The following is a 17328-nucleotide window of genomic DNA, read 5'->3' as shown; positions in this document are numbered from 1 at the left end:
TCAGCTCCTGGGGTCAGGGATGATGGGAGTGATACATTGTATGATAGGAGATTAGATTGTGAGCTCCTGGGGTCAGGGATGATGGGAGTGATACATTGTATGATAGGAGATTAGATTGTGAGCTCCTGGGGTCAGGGATGATGGGAGTGATACATTGTATGTGATAGGAGATTAGATTGTGAGCTCCTGGGGTCAGGGATGATGGGAGTGATACATTGTATGATAGGAGATTAGATTGTGAGCTCCTGGGGGTCAGGGATGATGGGAGTGATACATTGTATATGATAGGAGATTAGATTGTGAGCTCCTGGGGTCAGGGATGATGGGAGTGATACATTGTATGATAGGAGATTAGATTGTGAGCTCCTGGGGTCAGGGATGATGGGAGTGATACATTGTATGATAGGAGATTAGATTGTGAGCTCCTGGGGTGAGGGATGATGGGAGTGATACATTGTATGTGATAGGAGATTAGATTGTGAGCTCCTGGGGTCAGGGATGATGGGAGTGATACATTGTATGTGATTGGAGATTAGATTGTGAGCTCCTGGGGTCAGGGATGATGGGAGTGATACATTGTATGATAGGAGATTAGATTGTGAGCTCCTGGGGTCAGGGATGATGGGAGTGATACATTGTATGATAGGAGATTAGATTGTGAGCTCCTGGGGTCAGGGATGATGGGAGTGATACATTGTATGATAGGAGATTAGATTGTGAGCTCCTGGGGTCAGGGATGATGGGAGTGATACATTGTATGATAGGAGATTAGATTGTGAGCTCCTGGGGTCAGGGATGATGGGAGTGATACATTGTATGATAGGAGATTAGATTGTGAGCTCCTGTGGTCAGGGATGATGGGAGTGATACATTGTATGTGATAGGAGATTAGATTGTGAGCTCCTGGGGTCACGGATTGATACTTTATGAATTGTGTTCTTCACATCTGTTTTTCTTCTCTGCTCCACGTTCAGTCAGAGACAGGGTCCGTACAAAGATGGAGCGCGACATCCTGGTGGAAGTGAATCATCCGTTTATTGTCAAGTTGCACTATGGTAAGTGACTGGTTTGGCCCCCTGGGTTGTATCTGATTGGGGTGGACCCTGTGCCCCTGTATAGTTCGGTGTCATGCGGTCACCTCCCTGCCGCCAGCGGTTTTCATTACCCTGCTGACGCACCAGGGCTGGATAATACAGGCAGAAACAGCGGGTGCCCCTTCCCCCATATAGAGAAGGGCATAGAAGAAGCCACAATAATAATTGTATTCATGAAGTGACCTGAGATCCTTTCAGCTTGTGACTATTTCGGTCCCTGATATAATCGTCTCCCTTCCATCTATTTCAGCCTTTCAGACAGAAGGGAAATTATACCTGATCCTGGATTTTCTCAGGGGAGGTGACGTCTTCACGCGATTATCCAAAGAGGTAACTCTCTGCTTTTATACCATTGTTCACGTAGCCTGGTAATGGGGTGCAGACATCTCACCCCCTTTTTACAGCTGGAGGCACTGCTGAGAGTTGAACTTCGTCTAATAATATTGTTAGGGTAGTGTTTTCTGACCAGAGTGCCTCCAGCTGTTGCAAAACAACAACTCTCAGCATGCCCGGACAGCCTTCGGCTGTCCGAGCATGCTAGGAGTTGTAGTTTTGCAACATCCGTAGCCACTTTGTTTGGGAAACACTGCTGTAACTAATTGCATTGTCTGGATGATTCTTGCACCATCTAGGTGAAACACATTGGGATGCTTCTGTTATGTACATGGTTTTGACTATTTTACCTGAACGTTGCTCGTTATGTTTTTACAACAGCTGCAGGCACACTGGTTGGGAAATACTACTATAACTTATTGCATTGCCCCCCTGATGATCCCGGCACTAACTGGGTGAAACACGTTGGGATGCTTCTGTATGTACATGGTTTTGACTATTTTACCTGAACGTTGCTCGTTATGTTTTTCACAACAGCTGCAGGCACACTAGTTGGGGAATACTGCTATAACTAATTGCATTGCCCCCTGATGATGCCGGCACTAACTGGATGAAACACGTTAGTGGCACTTTTTATTCTGCACATGGGAAGTCATAGTCTACAGCTGCAGACACCCTGCTTGGAGAACACTGTTGGGTTTTGCTATGTAGGCAGTTATCCAGTTTATCAGGAGAAGGGGGGCTCCATGAGCAATATGTGTGTTCTTTATGCAAGGTTTAGGCTTTGGTGACCATGTTTAAAAAGGTACTCCGGTGGAACCCTTTTTTTTTTTTTTTTTTTTAAATCAACTGGTGCCAGAAAGTTAAAGAACTATGGGATTGAAAAATGTATCCCCTATCCTAAGGATAGGGAATAAGTTTCAGATCGCGGGGGGTCCGACCGCTGGTGCCCCCCCCCCCCCCCCCGCGATCTCCCGTACGGGGCCCTGGCTCTCTGGTTAGAGAGGGCCTGTTGACCACCACATGAAGCAGCGGCCGAAACGCCCCCTCCATACACTGCTATGGGAGAGCCGGAAATTGCCGAAGGCAGCGCTTCGGCTCTCCCATAGCAGTAAATGGAGGGCGCGTGTCAGCCGCCGCCTCGTGCGGTTGTCGACACGCGCTTTTTATTCAGAGAGCCGGGCCCCGTACGGGAGATCGCGGGGGGCACCAGTGGTCGGACCCCCTGCGATCTGAAACTTATATCCTATCCTTAGGATAGGGGATACATTTTTCAATCCCGTAGTTCTCCTTTAAACAGGTTTGTAAATTACCAAAACAAGAGAATGTAGCATTCACTCACCGCATAAACGGCTACTAAGTTCCCGGCTGGAAGGGGTCACGGGTCAGCGTCTTGAGGAGCGCTCTGAGCGCTCCTGAAGTCCTGAAGACGCTGACCCGTGACCCCTTCCAGCCGGGAACTTAGTAGCCGTTTATGCGGTGAGTGAATGCTACATTCTCTTGTTTTGGTATATTGATACTTCATCTGGTCGCATGCACTCCGCAGGTACTATGGAGTAACTGGACCCTGACAACTGCTGCAGTCCCCCAATTTTGGTGTCACGTGTATACAGAAGTTGCTCTCCCTCGTTTCTCTTTTTTCCCTAAACCAGTAGATTTGTAAATTACGTCTATTAAAAAAATCTTACTCCTTCCAGTACTTATTAGCTGCTGAATACTACAGAGGAAATTATTTTCTTTTATGGTCTGTGTAGATGTGATACTGACAGTAATGAATCGATAATCAGAAGTGAGTAGTGCGGCCTACCTGTAATTCAATTAAAATTTGTGAGAATAATTGAAGAAAGTATTTATAACTACAGTAAAATCTCCCTTAGCGGACAACACCCAATAGGGGACAGTTTTTAATTCCCCGGCAGAGTCCCATAAGACTTTATGTATTTGCAGCCTCCCAATAGGGGACAAAACACTCCCAATAGGGGACAAAACACTCCCAATAGAGGACAAAACACTCCCAATAGAGGACAAAACACTCCCAATAGGGGACAAAACACTCCCAATAGGGGACAAAACACTCCCAATAGGGGACAAAACACTCCCAATAGGAGGACAGAACACTCCCAATAGGGGACAGAACACTCCCGATAGGGGGACAAAACACTTCCGATAGGGGGACAAAACACTTCCGATAGGGGGACAAAACACTTCCGATAGGGGGACAAAACACTTCCGATAGGGGGACAAAACACTTCCGATAGGGGGACAAAACACTTCCGATAGGGGGACAAAACACTTCCGATAGGGGGACAAAACACTTCCGATAGGGGGACAAAACACTTCCGATAGGGGGACAAAACACTTCCGATAGGGGGACAAAACACTTCCGATAGGGGGACAAAACACTCCCGATAGGGGGACAAAACACTCCCGATAGGGGGACAAAACACTCCCGATAGGGGGACAAAACACTCCCGATAGGGGGACAAAACACTCCCGATAGGGGGACAAAACACTCCCGATAGGGGGACAAAACACTCCCGATAGGGGGACAAAACACTCCCGATAGAGGGGACAAAACACTCCCGATAGGGGGACAAAACACTCCCGATAGGGGGACAAAACACTCCCGATAGGGGGACAAAACACTCCCGATAGGGGGACAAAACACTCCCGATAGAGGGGACAAAACACTCCCGATAGAGGGGACAAAACACTCCCGATAGAGGGGACAAAACACTCCCGATAGAGGGGACAAAACACTCCCGATAGAGGGGACAAAACACTCCCGATAGAGGGGACAAAACACTCCCAATAGGGGACAAAACACTCCCAATAGGGGACAAAACACTCCCAATAGGGGTCAAAACACTCCCAATAGGGGACAAAACACTCCCAATAGGGGACAAAACACTCCCAATAGGGGTCAAAACACTCCCAATAGGGGACAAAACACTCCCAATAGGGGACAAAACACTCCCAATAGGGGACAAAACACTCCCAATAGGGGACAAAACACTCCCAATAGAGGGGACAAAACACTCCCAATAGAGGGGACAAAACACTCCCAATAGAGGGGACAAAACACTCCCAATAGAGGACAAAACACTCCCAATAGAGGACAAAACACTCCCAATAGGGGACAAAACACACCCAATAGAGGACAAAACACTCCCAATAGGGGACAAAACACTCCCAATAGGGGACAAAACACTCCCAATAGAGGACAAAACACACCCAATAGAGGACAAAACACTCCCAATAATGCCTTCATCAGGCAGTACAGCCAACACGCCAGTAAGAGGCCCAGGCCCCCGGTGCCCCCGCTTCACCCCCGCCCCAGCACACAAGCAGAAGACTGATGTTTAAACAGTGATCTCCTGCTTCTGTACGTCCCCGGCCACATCCTTCAGCCCTCCTTCCCTGATCCCCCCCCCCCCCGTGCCACTTTATTCCCCTGTGCCAAATGATCCCCCTTTATTACCCCCTGTGCCACATAACTTCCTCTTGTTCTCCCCTCTGTGCTATTTTATTCCCTCTTTATTGCCCTTTGTGTAAATTCATCACCCCCTCTTTACTACCCCCTGAGCCATTTCATTCCCCTTTATCCCCCTGTGCCCCTTCATAAAGGGGGGGGGGGGGGATTTACACAGAGGGTAATAAAGGGGGAATGAAATGGCACAGGGAGGGGAGGGATAATTTGGCACAATGCACGGGGGAATAAGGTGGCAGAGGGTATAAAGGGAGATTAAACAGCACTGGGACATTCTACTGTACTATTCCCTTTTATTGTGTTTTATAGGTAATTACAGGACATTATTCCGTCATTTAGGAAGAATATTGAGCCTTTTTCCCAATAGGGGACATCTCTCTCTCGGGGACACTTTTTTTTTTTTTATTCCCCGTGAGTGTCCGCTATTGGGAGATTCTACTGTAGAAGGGAAGAAATAATACTGCATGTTAGTGCTGGGCGGTATACCGGTATGAACCGGATACCGTTTTTTTTTTTCTCCCACGGTATGGATTTTTTCCCATACCGCTATACCGGTCGGGTCCCTCCCCCACCCTCCGAGTCAATAAAAAAAAATTTTACTTACCCTTAATGGGGTTGGTCCCGGCCATCCATCCTTCCTGTAGTGTCCGGCAGCATTCCGGGTGGAGGGTGAACCGGTCCGGGCTGTCCTTCTTCTCCGGGGCTCCTCTTCTCCACTCCGGGCAGGCTCCGGCCTAGTACGCTGCATAGACGCCGTGACGTCAGGTGCGTCGCTGCAGCGTTACTAGGCCGGAGCCTGCCCGGAGTGGAGAAGAGGACCCCCGCAGAAGGACAGCCCGGACCGGTTCACCCTCCACCCGGAATGCCGCCGGACACTACAGGAAGGATGGATGGATGGCCCGGACCACCCTGCCTGGACGGTCCCTGCAGCAACTGGGAAGGGGAGTCAGTGTTCTGGGATGGACAGGGGTCTGTATAATATACTATACCTACAGTAGGCCCTCCAGCTTTTGCAAAGCTACAACTCCCAGCATGCCCGGACAGCCAACGGCTGTCCGGGCGTGCTGGGAGTTGTAGTTTTGTAACAGCTGGAGGCACCCCTAGTTGGGAAACACTGACCTATACTATACACTACTATATAGTCCAACATGCTGGGAGTTGTAGTTTTGCAACAGCTGGAGGCTGTAGGGTTGTTTGTTACATCTATTTAAAAGGGTACTCCACTGCCCCAGTGTTCAGATCATTTAGTTCCGCTTCGTCACCTCAATGCAAGTCTCAATGTAAAAAAAAACAACAAAACAGTGAAATACCGTGATACTTTAGGAAAATACCGTGATACTCATTTTTGGTCATATCGCCCAGCACTACCGCATGTGATGGTCAAGGGAAAGGGGCTGCAGACAGCGCCCCTCGTCATATGGTGTAGTCAGGTGATCATTGGTTGGGGGGGGGGGGGATTTCCAGGCAGCGCCCACCACCATCGCAGTCACTGTCATGTGATAGGTACCAGCTGTAGACAGTGAAATGTGCGCTGAGTGTAAATCCCCCTGTGATAGCAGCAGATTAGGACATTAGATTTAAAGGGGTACTCCGGTGAAAAACATTTCTTTTTTTAAATAAACTGGTGCCAGAACGTTAAACAGATTTGTAACTTACTTCTATTTAAAAATCTTAATCCTTCCAGTACTTTTCAGCTGCTGTTATGATCCACAGGAAGTTCTTTTCTTTTTGAATTCACTTTCTGTCTGACCACAGTGCTCTCTGCTGACACCTCTGTCCATGTCAGGAACTGTCCAGAGCAGGAGAGGTTTGCTTTGGGGATTTGTTCCTACTCTGGACAGTTGCTGACATGGACAGAGGTGTCAGCAGAGAGCACTGTGGTCAGACAGAAAGGAAATTCAAAAAGAAAAGAACTTCCTCTATATTATACAGCAGCTGATAAGTACTGGAAGGATTACGATTTTTAAATAGAAGTAATTTACAAACCTGTTTAACGTGCTGGAACCAGTTGATGTAAGAAAAAAAAAAATTTCACTGGAGTACCCCTTTAAGACACAATGCCCCCTGCAGACAGGAGCAGATAGGGATCAGTCATTTCTTCTCTTTAACTCTCTTTCCATTTAAACCATAAGTAATAGTGATGATCAATAAGTATTGAGTGTAGGTATAGAGTGCGATACAGGATGAGACTCAGGATAAGTAATGTACGTACACAGTGACCCCACCAGCAGAATAGTGAGTGCAGCTCTGGAGTATAATACAGGATATAATCAGGATCAGTACAGGATAAGTAATGTAATGTATGTGCACAGTGACCTCACCAGCAGAATAGTGAGTACAGCTCTGGGGTATAATACAGGATATAACTCAGGATCAGTACAGGATAAGTAATGTAATGTATGTACACAGTGACCTCACCAGCAGAATAGTGAGTACAGCTCTGGAGTATAATACAGGATATAACTCAGGATCAGTACAGGATAAGTAATGTAATGTATGTACACAGTGACCTCACCAGCAGAATAGTGAGTACAGCTCTAGAGTATAATACAGGATATAACTCAGGATCAGTACAGGATAAGTAATGTAATGTATGTACGCAGTGACCTCACCAGCAGAATAGTGAGTACAGCTCTGGAGTATAATACAGGATATAACTCAGCATCAGTACAGGATAAGTAATGTAATGTATATACACAGTGACCTCACCAGCAGAATAGTGAGTGCAGCTCTGGGGTATAATACAGGATATAACTCAGGATCAGTACAGGATAAGTAATGTAATGTATGTACACAGTGACCTCACCAGCAGAATAGTGAGTGCAGCTCTGGGGTATAAAACAGAATATAACTCAGGATCAATACAGGATAAGTAATGTAATGTATGTACACAGTGACCTCACCAGCAGAATAGTGAGTACAGCTCTGGAATATAATACAATATATAACTCAAGATCAGTACAGGATAAGTAATGTAATGTATGTACACAGTGACCTCACCAGCAGAATAGTGAGTACAGCTCTGGAGTATAATACAGGATATAACTCAGGATCAGTACAGGATAAGTAATGTAATGTATGTACACAGTGATCTCGCCAGCAGAATAGTGAGTACAGCTCTGGAGTATAATACAGGAGATAACTCAGGATCAGTACAGGATAAGTAATGTAATGTATGTACACAGTGATCTCGCCAGCAGAATAGTGAGTACAGCTCTGGAGTATAATACAGGATATAACTCAGGATCAGTACAGGATAAGTAATGTAATGTATGTACACAGTGACCTCACCAGCAGAATAGTGAGTACAGCTCTGGGGTATAATACAGGATATAACTCAGGATCAGTACGGGATAAGTAATGTAATGTATGTACACAGTGACCCCACCAGCAGAATAGTAAGTACAGCTCTGGGGTATAATACAGGATATCACTCAGGATCAGTACAGGATAAGTAATGTAATGTATGTACACAGTGACCTCACCAGCAGAATAGTGAGTGCAGCTCTGGAGTATAATACAGGATATAACTCAGGATCAGTACAGGATAAGTAATGTAATGTATGTACACAGTGACCCCACCAGCAGAATAGTGAGTACAGCTCTGGAGTATACTACAGGATATAACTCAGGATCAGTACAGGATAAGTAATGTAATGTATGTACACAGTGATCTCACCAGCAGAATAGTGAGTACAGCCCTGGAGTATAATACAGGATATAACTCAGGATCAGTACAGGATAAGTAATGTAATGTATGTACACAGTGACTCTACCAGCAGAATAGTGAGTGCAGCTCTGGAGTATAATACAGTTGCACTTAGACATGTGATGGAGCTTTTATGGTTCCTGGTATTGAGGGAGTTGTTGTGATGAGTTTTGTGTCCTCCCTTTATGCTGTATAGATGTAGATCATGGAGTCGTCCTCCCGGCATCTGATTACTCAATAGTTAATATGCAGTCTCCATGTGGAGAAGATCTTCAGCCGCCCACATCCCTCCTCTCAGTTTGGATGACTCTATGATTCATGTTGTAATCCAGGACACGGAGATCTCCTCCTGCGCACGTGTCCACGGTGTAAATCTGCTGCGACCTCTGTCATGTAGAATGTTACGGATTGGTCGTGGTTCATTAATGGGTCTCCTGAACATCCATCTGATTGCCTCTCTTCTGTCTAAACACTTGTGCCCCCATCTTGTGACATCACTATGGGCCCCCACAATGATTACATGGGCTCTGAGCCGCCCTGAGTCACCCCAGCTTCCCTTGGGTTCACAGATATTAAAGGGGTACTCCGGCGTGAAGACATCTTATCCCCTATCCAAAGGATAAGATGCCTGATCGCGGGGGTCCCGCCGCTGACCTCCGTGATCTTCCATGCCACACCCCGTTAGAACTAAGGCGCTTAGCCATATGAGGTTCTTGATTTTTGTGGGGCAAGTTATCAAGTTATTATAAATTATTAATATATATATTGTATATGTGTGTTTTTTATAGAATGAGCTTGGTGGATGCTTGTTTTTTTTGCAGGGAAAGACTTTTATTGTTTTTTGGTATAATTATCAGTGACGAAATACCACAATTTTTGCTAAGTTTATATAATAAATATATTTTAAATTACTTTATTAACCTTTAGGTATTATTTTTAGTTTTTGTTTTTCTTTTTATTATTTTTTTTATACACCTAGTCCCCTCTACGGGGCTTCCACATGGGATTTACTGATAGCACATATAGTACACTTCATTATTACAGAAGTACAGTGTATTAAGCCTGTTAAGGGGTTAAATCCTACCTCTCAGATCCAACAAAAAACGAACAAAACTGTTGTTACTCAGTACCTCATCCTGATCACGTACATGTAATTTTTTTGTATTTATCACCGATATTTCACAAAAAAAATTGCATATTACAGCTGCTCAATGTATCTTCAATTGTCTCAAAGGGAGGAGGCGTGTCCTTCTCTTGCCTGCACTGTTGTGACTCCTCACTATCCCTCACTCTGCTGACTCACTGCTCTTAAAGCCTGTCAGCCTTGCTCTGTTACCCTTTCCCCTCTGGATTTATGCTGTACACACACCACACACACACACACACAATGATTATTGGAGATTGCCTGTACTCTACCACCAAAGACAATATGGTGAGTGTATAACTTACATCTTCCTAGGTCATTCATGTGTGTCATCCTTTGTCAGTCCTGTTATGCTGTGACTTGTAGTTTTGGAATAGTTGGAGGTACAGTGTTTGGATAACTGCTTTTTTAACAGCAGTGTTGCCTTCAGCTGTTTGCCTACAGCTTTTGCAAAACTACAACTCCCTGATGCCCAGACATCCTTTGACTGTCCAGGCATGCTTGGAGTTTTAGTTTTGCAACAGCTGAAGGCACGAGATTGGTAAAAACGCTGTGTTACAGCAATGTTGCTGCAGGCTGTGTTCCTCCTCTAGCCTTGTCAATCAGCCATCTCGTGTCCATGACCCTTGGACACTTTCATGCTGCTCTAGGACTCATCAGTGTCCCAGGAGGTATGAGGACCCCTAGTGGTGGGATTTTAAAAGGTTGTTTTCTTTAATAAAATGTGAACATTTTTTAAAGAAGTATATTAGAAAAACTATTGTTTTGCCAAGATGTACAACAAATAAAGTTTTTTTTTTATATATCTGACTGTGCCCATTTAATATTCCCATCATGCTTTGTCTTTTGGCGCCTGTAACTGTGTGCGAGATCCTCGCTGTTTCTAGAATTCGTCCTTGTCCGTAACACACAAATGTTTGTAGAATTTAGATTCTGAAGTGTTTTTCTTTTGAAAGGTCGCTGCCTCGCGGGTTATAATTGAATTATTTACCGTGATACTGTTACCAGCAGGGGGCACCACCATTCCTTACGGCCGCCGCCGCTGAGATCTCATTACTCAATTTCGACTTGTATTATTTGTGGCAAATACCGCAGCACCGTGAGTATTTTTAGATCTCTGTAAGAGAATGAATCATAACTTTGTGTTAACGACCTTTATAGAAGAAAGCACTGGAGTCGAAGCGCGAGGCTGTCACCGTAGCAGCAGCAGCGGCTTGGACATTTAACCATCGCAACATGATGTGTTTTATGACTTGGTGCTCCCTGCGTTGCTGCATGCGGTTAACAGATTGCAGGGGTGAGGTTATAGCAGTGTTTCCCAAGCCATGTGCCTCCAGCTGCTGTAAAACTACAACCAGCGAGGTACAGTTAAAATAATAACCATGTACAGAAAGGAAGCATCCCAACGTGTTTTACCCAGATGGTGTTGGGATCCTCAGGGGACAATGCAATAAAGTATAGCAGTGTTAGCCAACCAGTGTGCCGACAGCTGTTGCAAATCTACAGGTACAGGTCAAATATTCAGAACCATGTACAGAACAAAAACATCCCAACGTGTTTCACCCAGCTGGTGCCGGTGTCATCAGGAGACACGGACAGGAGGAGTGCAATTAGTTACAGCAGTTTTTCTTTCCAGTGTGCCTTCAGCTGTTGTAAAACCACAACTAGCAAGGTACAGGTAAAATAATCATAACCATGTATAGAATGGAAACATCCCAACGTGTTTCACCCAGATGGTGTTGGGATCATCAGGAGATGTTGCAATAAGGTATAGCAGGGTTTTCCAACCAGAGTGCCGCCATCTGTTGGAAATCTACAACTAGCAGAGTACAGGCTAAATAATCAGAACCATGTACAGAACAAAAACATCCCAACGTGTTTTACCCGGAGCATTGTTTCCTAGCCAGTGTGTCTCCAGCTGTTGTAAAACTAAATCTAGCAATGTAAAATAATCAGAACCATGTACAGAACGTGTTTCACCTGGATGGTGCCGGGGTCATCAGGTAACAATGCAATTAGTTATAGCAGTGTTTCCTAACCAGTGTGCCTCCAGCTGTCGTAAAACCACAACTAGCAAGGTAAAGGTATAATCATCATAATCATGTACAGAATGGAAACATCCCAACATGTTTTACCCAGATGGTGACGGTATCATCAGGGGACAATGCAATTAGTTATAGCAGTGTTTCCTAACCAGTGTGCCTCCAGCTGTCGTAAAACCACAACTAGCAAGGTAAAGGTATAATAATCATAATCATGTACAGAATGGAAACTTCCCAACATGTTTTACCCAGATGGTGCCGGTATCATCAGGGGACAATGCACATTTTTATAGCAGTCTTTCCCAAGCAGGGAGCCTCCAGATGTGCAAAACCAACTCCTAGCATGCCCAGACAGCCTTTGGCTGTCTGGGCATGCTGAGAGTTGTAGTTTTGCAACAGCTGGAGGCTCACTGTTTGGGAAACACTTGGTTATAGTATTGCTTTAGCCTGGATTGAGTTGTTTGAACGGGTGGGGAAGTTCTTATCTAATCTAGGGGATGTTTTCTTGCTCTCAGGTGACTTTGCTGCTAGAATATAAAGTAAATCTATACAGTTCTTATTAGGTTATGTTTACAGAGGAAGATGTGAAGTTCTACTTGGCAGAGCTGGCCCTGGCACTGGATCACCTGCACAGCCTGGGAATCGTCTACAGAGACCTAAAGCCAGAAAAGTAAAGTAAAACCTCCTAAACTTTTTTTTCACATTTTCTGTCCCCTCTTTTGTCTGTATCCTGAGAGCATCAGCTCCATCTTTGCATGCATTATGTACAGTTTCACCCTCTGGTACTTTGGGTACTGAGATGCCTTGGATTAATTCATAGCTTTTATTTATTTTTTTTTATTTACACTGAAGTCTCCTCTTTGTTACATTTTGTCTTATTTTATTCTTACTTCTATGTGACCTTCTCTTCCGAATCCCGTTATGTGTATTGGTGAACGTACATTTTAATTTTCAGCATTTTGCTTGATGAAGCAGGACATATCAAGTTAACAGGTAGGTGGCGATTCTCCAGCAGGAGCATTTTTCTTTCATCACATTTGTGTGTGTGTATGTGTGTGTGTGTATGTGTGTGTATATATATATATATATATATATATATATATATATATATACATACTCCGGTGGAATTTTTAAATTTTTTTTTTTAAATCAACTGGTGCCAGAAAGTTAAACAGATTTGTAAATTACTTCTATTAAAAAATCTTAACCCTTTCATTACTTATCTGCTGCCGTATACTACAGAGGAAGTTGTGTAGTTCTTTCCAGTCTGACCACAGTGCTCTCTGCTGACACCTCTGTCCGTGTCAGGAACTGTCCAGAGCAGGAGAGGTTTTCTCTAGTGATTTTCTCCTCCTCTGGACAGTTCCTGACACGGACAGAGGTGTCAGCAGAGAGCACTGTGGTCAGACTGGAAAGAACTACACAACTTCCTCTGTAGTATATGGCAGCTGATAAGTAATGAAAGGGTTAAGATTTTTTTAATGGAGGGAATATACAAATCTGTTTTAACTTTCTGGCACCAGTTGATTAAAAAAAAAAAAAAGTTTCCACCGGAGTACCCCTATAAGCCTTAGCGTTATTATTGAGAGGCACATGTCTGGCTTTTTGGCCACCTCTTCTCCTCAATACTTTCTGCTGATCATGTAGCAGGGTCCAGCACATACAATATGTTCGATAAGTCTTCAGACCCTTTCACTTATTTTCTTATGTTGCTTCTTGTGCTCAAATAACAAAACATTCAACTCCCCCCCCCCCCCCCTCCCCTCTGTTTGCTCTGATATACATTGTCAGCTGTGAGACCTTATATAGACAGGGCTGTGTCTGAGCTCTACAGGCAGTTCTTTCCCCCTCATGGCTTGGTGTTTGTTCTGATATACATTGTCAGCTGTGAGACCTTATATAGACAGGACTGTGTCCGAGCTCTATGGGCAGTTCTTTCAGCCTCATGGTTTAGTGTTTGCTCTGATATACATTGTCAGCTATGAGACCTTATATAGACAGGACTGTGTCTGAGCTCTACAGGCAGTTCTTTCCTCCTCATGTCTTGATGTTTGCTCTGATATACATTGTCAGCTGTGAAACCTTATATAGACAGGGCTGTCTCTGAGCTCTACAGGCAGTTCTTTATTCTCATAGCTTGGTGTTTGCTCTGATATATATTATCAGCTGTGAGACCTTATATAGACAGGGCTGTGTCCGAGCTCTATGGGCAGTTCTTTCCCCCTCATGTCTTGGTGTTTGCTCTGATATACATTGTCAGCTGTGAGACCTTATATAGACAGGGCTGTCTCTGAGCTCTACAGGCAGTTCTTTCCCCCTCATAGCTTGGTGTTTGCTCTGATATACATTGTCAGCTGTGAGACCTTATATAGACAGGACTGTGTCCGAGCTCTATGGGCAGTTCTTTCCGCCTCATGTCTTGGTGTTTGCTCTGATATATATTGTCAGCTGTGAGACCTTATATAGACAGGACTGTGTCTGAGCTCTACAGGCAGTTCTTTCCCCCTCATGTCTTGGTGTTTGCTCTGATATATATTGTCAGCTGTGAGACCTTATATAGACAGGACTGTGTCCGAGCTCTATGGGCAGTTCTTTCCCCCTCATAGCTTGGTGTTTGCTCTGATATACATTGTTAGCTGTGAGACCTTATATAGACAGGGCTGTGTCCGAGCTCTATGGTCAGTTCTTTCCCCCTCATAGCTTGGTGTTTGCTCTGATATACATTGTCAGCTGTGAGATCTTATATAGACAGGGCTGTGTCCGAGCTCTATGGGCAGTTCTTTCCCCCTCATAGCTTGGTGTTTGCTCTGATATACATTGTTAGCTGTGAGATCTTATATAGACAGGGCTGTGTCCGAGCTCTATGGGCAGTTCTTTCCCCCTCATAGCTTGGTGTTTGCTCTGATATACATTGTCAGCTGTGAGATCTTATATAGACAGGGCTGTGTCCGAGCTCTATGGGCAGTTCTTTACCCCTCATGGCTTGGTGTTTGCTCTGATATACATTGTCAGCTGTGAGACCTTATATAGACAGGGCTGTGTCTGAGCTCTATGGGCAGTTCTTTCCCCCTCATGGCTTGGTGTTTGCTCTGATATACATTGTCAGCTGTGAGACCTTATATAGACAGGACTGTGTCTGAGCTCTACAGGCAGTTCTTTACCCCTCATAGCTTGGTGTTTGTTCTGATATACATTGTCAGCTGTGAGATCTTATATAGACAGGGCTGTGTCCAAGCTCTATGGGCAGTTCTTTACCCCTCATGGCTTGGTGTTTGCTCTGATATACATTGTCAGCTGTGAGACCTTATATAGACAGGACTGTGTCCGAGCTCTATGGGCAGTTCTTTACCCCTCATGGCTTGGTGTTTGCTCTGATATACATTGTCAGCTGTGAGACCTTATATAGACAGGACTGTGTCTGAGCTCTACAGGCAGTTCTTTACCCCTCATGGCTTGGTGTTTGCTCTGATATACATTGTCAGCTGTGAGACCTTATATAGACAGGACTGTGTCTTAGCTCTACAGGCAGTTCTTTCCCCCTCATGGCTTGGTGTTTGCTCTGATATACATTGTCAGCTGTGAGACCTTATATAGACAGGACTGTGTCTTAGCTCTACAGGCAGTTCTTTACCCCTCATGTCTTGGTGTTTGCTCTGATATACATTGTCAGCTGTGAGACCTTATATAGACAGGACTGTGTCTTAGCTCTACAGGCAGTTCTTTCCCCCTCATGTCTTGGTGTTTGCTCTGATATACATTGTCAGCTGTGAGACCTTATATAGACAGGACTGTGTCTTAGCTCTACAGGCAGTTCTTTCCCCCTTATGTCTTGGTGTTTGCTCTGATATACATTGTCAGCTGTGAGACCTTATATAGACAGGACTGTGTCTTAGCTCTACAGGCAGTTCTTTACCCCTCATAGCTTGGTGTTTGTTCTGATATACATTGTCAGCTGTGAGACCTTATATAGACAGGACTGTGTCTGAGCTCTACAGGCAGTTCTTTCCCCCTCATGTCTTGGTGTTTGCTCTGATATACATTGTCAGCTGTGAGACCTTATATAGACAGGACTGTGTCCGAGCTCTACAGGCAGTTCTTTCCCCCTCATGTCTTGGTGTTTGCTCTGATATACATTGTCAGCTGTGAGACCTTATATAGACAGGACTGTGTCTTAGCTCTACAGGCAGTTCTTTACCCCTCATAGCTTGGTGTTTGTTCTGATATACATTGTCAGCTGTGAGACCTTATATAGACAGGACTGTGTCTGAGCTCTACAGGCAGTTCTTTCCCCTCATGTCTTGGTGTTTGCTCTGATATACATTGTCAGCTGTGAGACCTTATATAGACAGGACTGTGTCTGAGCTCTACAGGCAGTTCTTTCCCCTCATGTCTTGGTGTTTGCTCTGATATACATTGTCAGCTGTGAGACCTTCTATAGACAGGACTGTGTCCGAGCTCTACAGGCAGTTCTTTCCCCTCATGTCTTGGTGTTTGCTCTGATATACATTGTCAGCTGTGAGACCTTATATAGACAGGACTGTGTCCGAGCTCTATGGGCAGTTCTTTACCCCTCATGTCTTGGTGTTTGCTCTGATATACATTGTCAGCTGTGAGATCTTATATAGACCAGGCTGTGTCTGAGCTCTACAGGCAGTTCTTTACCCCTCATAGCTTGGTGTTTGTTCTGATATACATTGTCAGCTGTGAGACCTTATATAGACAGGACTGTGTCTGAGCTCTACAGGCAGTTCTTTCCCCCTCATGTCTTGGTGTTTGCTCTGATATACATTGTCAGCTGTGAGACCTTATATAGACAGGGCTGTCTCTGAGCTCCTCAGGCAGTTCTTTCCCCCTCATGGCTTGGTGTTTGCTCTGATATACATTGTCAGCTGTGAGACCTTATATAGACAGGACTGTGTCTGAGCTCTACAGGCAGTTCTTTCCCCCTCATGTCTTGGTGTTTGCTCTGAAATACATTGTCAGCTGTGAGACCTTATATAGACAGGGCTGTCTCTGAGCTCCTCAGGCAGTTCTTTCCACCTCATAGCTTGGTGTTCGCTCTGATATACATTGTCAGCTGTGAGATCTTATATAGACAGGACTGTGTCTTAGCTCTACAGGCAGTTCTTTACCCCTCATGTCTTGGTGTTTGCTCTGATATACATTGTCAGCTGTGAGACCTTATATAGACAGGACTGTGTCTTAGCTCTACAGGCAGTCCTTTACCCCTCATGTCTTGGTGTTTGCTCTGATATACATTGTCAGCTGTGAGACCTTATATAGACAGGACTGTGTCTGAGCTCTACAGGCAGTTCTTTCCCCCTCATGTCTTGGTGTTTGCTCTGAAATACATTGTCAGCTGTGAGACCTTATATAGACAGGACTGTGTCTGAGCTCCTCAGGCAGTTCTTTCCACCTCATAGCTTGGTGTTCGCTCTGATATACATTGTCAGCTGTGAGATCTTATATAGACAGGACTGTGTCTTAGCTCTACAGGCAGTTCTTTACCCCTCATG

At 44.8% G+C, this 17328-nt stretch overlaps 1 protein-coding gene across 1 annotated transcript in view; it reads left to right on the top strand.

Moving 5' to 3' along the window:
* RPS6KA6 (ribosomal protein S6 kinase A6) overlaps positions 1 to 17328 on the top strand; it is a 95440-nt gene that overhangs the window by 35855 nt on the left and 42257 nt on the right. Inside the window, exons 5-8 of the mRNA XM_056538918.1 lie at positions 975 to 1055; positions 1345 to 1424; positions 12376 to 12482; positions 12768 to 12805. Of these exons, the coding sequence (XP_056394893.1) occupies positions 975 to 1055; positions 1345 to 1424; positions 12376 to 12482; positions 12768 to 12805 (306 nt within the window). The remainder of the gene's footprint in view (positions 1 to 974; positions 1056 to 1344; positions 1425 to 12375; positions 12483 to 12767; positions 12806 to 17328) is intronic.

The sequence above is a fragment of the Hyla sarda genome, chromosome 9, assembly GCF_029499605.1.
Source record: "Hyla sarda isolate aHylSar1 chromosome 9, aHylSar1.hap1, whole genome shotgun sequence".
Lineage (NCBI taxonomy): Eukaryota > Metazoa > Chordata > Amphibia > Anura > Hylidae > Hyla > Hyla sarda.
Note: the sequence above shows the minus strand (reverse complement) of the source record. Positions and strands in the feature narration are given on the sequence as shown.